Source organism: Plasmodium gallinaceum, assembly GCF_900005855.1.
Source record: "Plasmodium gallinaceum strain 8A genome assembly, contig: PGAL8A_v1_130, whole genome shotgun sequence".
NCBI classification, from domain to species: Eukaryota; Apicomplexa; class Aconoidasida; order Haemosporida; family Plasmodiidae; genus Plasmodium; species Plasmodium gallinaceum.
The window spans coordinates 549,029-551,003 of record NW_021628289.1 but is presented as its reverse complement, the minus strand read 5'-3'; the positions used below and the strand labels follow the sequence as shown (position 1 = coordinate 551,003).

The following is a 1,975-nucleotide window of genomic DNA, read 5'->3' as shown; positions in this document are numbered from 1 at the left end:
TAGAAATTTTTTTTAATGAAAATACTATTGTGTATTTTTTAAAAATTAATTTTTAACATTTTTTATTTTTTAAAACATAAAATGTATATTAAAAAAAAAAAAAAAAAAAAAAAAATACATATTTATAAAATAAAATTAAATAAATCCAGTTTTTATAGCAACACCAATTATTCTTTAATTTTTTTTTTCTATATCTTCAATTTTATACTTCCACACTTGATCATTGAAATCATCATTATATTCAAGATACCTGTAGCACTATATATATATATATATAAATAAAAAAAAATTTAATAAATAAATTATATTTTTTATAGTTTTTAAATATATACTTTATTATATTACCTTTATTACTTCATTATAGCATTTGTTATATGAATATAGTTGAGATAAAAAAAGCAAAACAAATTTTGATTTTGTTTGTAAATTTGTTAATTCATTTTTAATACGTTGGATAATATTTATATCAAAAATGTCGTTTGTATTTTGTTTTTCTTCTTTTTTATATAATTCTATATATTTAAATACTATATTAATAAAATAGTTAAAAAGAGACTCATTATCATAAAATTGTTTAGAATAAGTTAAGCATAAAACAATTTCTTTTTCCAATTTAATTATATTGTTCATATAATTTAATTTATTAAATATAAAATACCTATATACCCATACAGAATTATTATATATATCGTTTTTTAAAAAATAGTTAATAAAATTAATTTCGTGTAGCAATATTTGATATTTTTCACAAAGATATTTATTTTTAAAAATAGAAAATTTTTCAACTAACCAAGTTTTATGAGCCCAAGAATTATAATTTTTTGCATCTATAAATATATCACAATTATTATAAAGTATTTCTTCACGTAAAAACTCATTTATATTAATTATTTCATTTGGTTTTAATGCATTTTTAAAAAAATTACAATTGTCTATTATATTTTGTAAATCATCATATAAATTAATATTATCCTTCTTTATTTTAAAATCTTTTTCATCACAATTACTAATGAATCCTTCATTGAAATCATTATCATATTCATCCTCTTCCAAACTATTACTTTCATTATCACTAATAAAATTATAATCGTCATCAAAAAAATCATAATTAATGTGTATCTTGGAATTTGATTCATCTTTATAATTATTTTTTCTTTTTTCTTTTCTTTTTTCATTTTTTTTTTTATCTTTTTCATTGAGTTTATATATATATTCTACTAGCCATCTTCTATGAAACCAACTCTGAAAACTTTTAATATTATCGTTAATTATAAATTTTGTAAATTTTAACTCATTTAAAAGGTTTATATTAAGTTTTTTTAAACATTTTCTTCTGTAAATCCATGCACTATAATAAGAAGAATTTAATTTTATTACAAAGGATGAAACTATATATCCTTCAAATGAATATATCTTATTTTCTATTAATGATGCTAATAGAGAATATAATAGACGTTCATTTTCACTATAATATGTGTTTAATATATTTATTTTATCTTTATCTTTTATATTTTCTTCTTCTTCAAGCATATATTTTTTTTTTTCTTTTTCTAAATCACATATATCAATAAGGAAATTTTTTTTTTTCATTAAATTAAATAATGGATTATTTAAAATGCGAAAATTTAATTCATCAAATGTCTCTGGATAATCTAAATTAAACTTTTTAGCATAAACATATAGATTTCTCTTCTCCATTTTTTCATTCATTAGTTATTTTAAAAAACACAATAATGAAATCATTCTTACAAAACTTTTTTTTTTTTTTTTTCTCTTAGCTTCTCAACTACTTGTATATATATAAAAAATTAACATACAGAAAATATTAAATCTTTATACATTTTATAATATAGCAATAATTGCTTTTATTTTTAACTACCTTTTTTTTTTAATTAAAAAATGTTTAATGTTTAAATTAATATAAGTAATAGGAAAAAAAAAAAAAAAAAAAAAAAAAAAAAAAAAAAAAAAAAAA

At 16.4% G+C, this 1,975-nt stretch overlaps 1 protein-coding gene across 1 annotated transcript; it reads right to left on the bottom strand.

Moving 5' to 3' along the window:
- Positions 1-174: 174 nt before the first annotated feature.
- On the bottom strand, positions 175-1,710 carry PGAL8A_00463300 (protein geranylgeranyltransferase type II, alpha subunit, putative; the record flags this gene model as incomplete). The annotated part of the gene is made up of 2 exons (XM_028673400.1): positions 175-258; positions 346-1,710. The coding sequence occupies 2 exons, from the start codon at positions 1,708-1,710 to the stop codon at positions 175-177; spliced, it is 1,449 nt and encodes a 482-aa protein (XP_028529856.1).
- Positions 1,711-1,975: the final 265 nt, after the last annotated feature.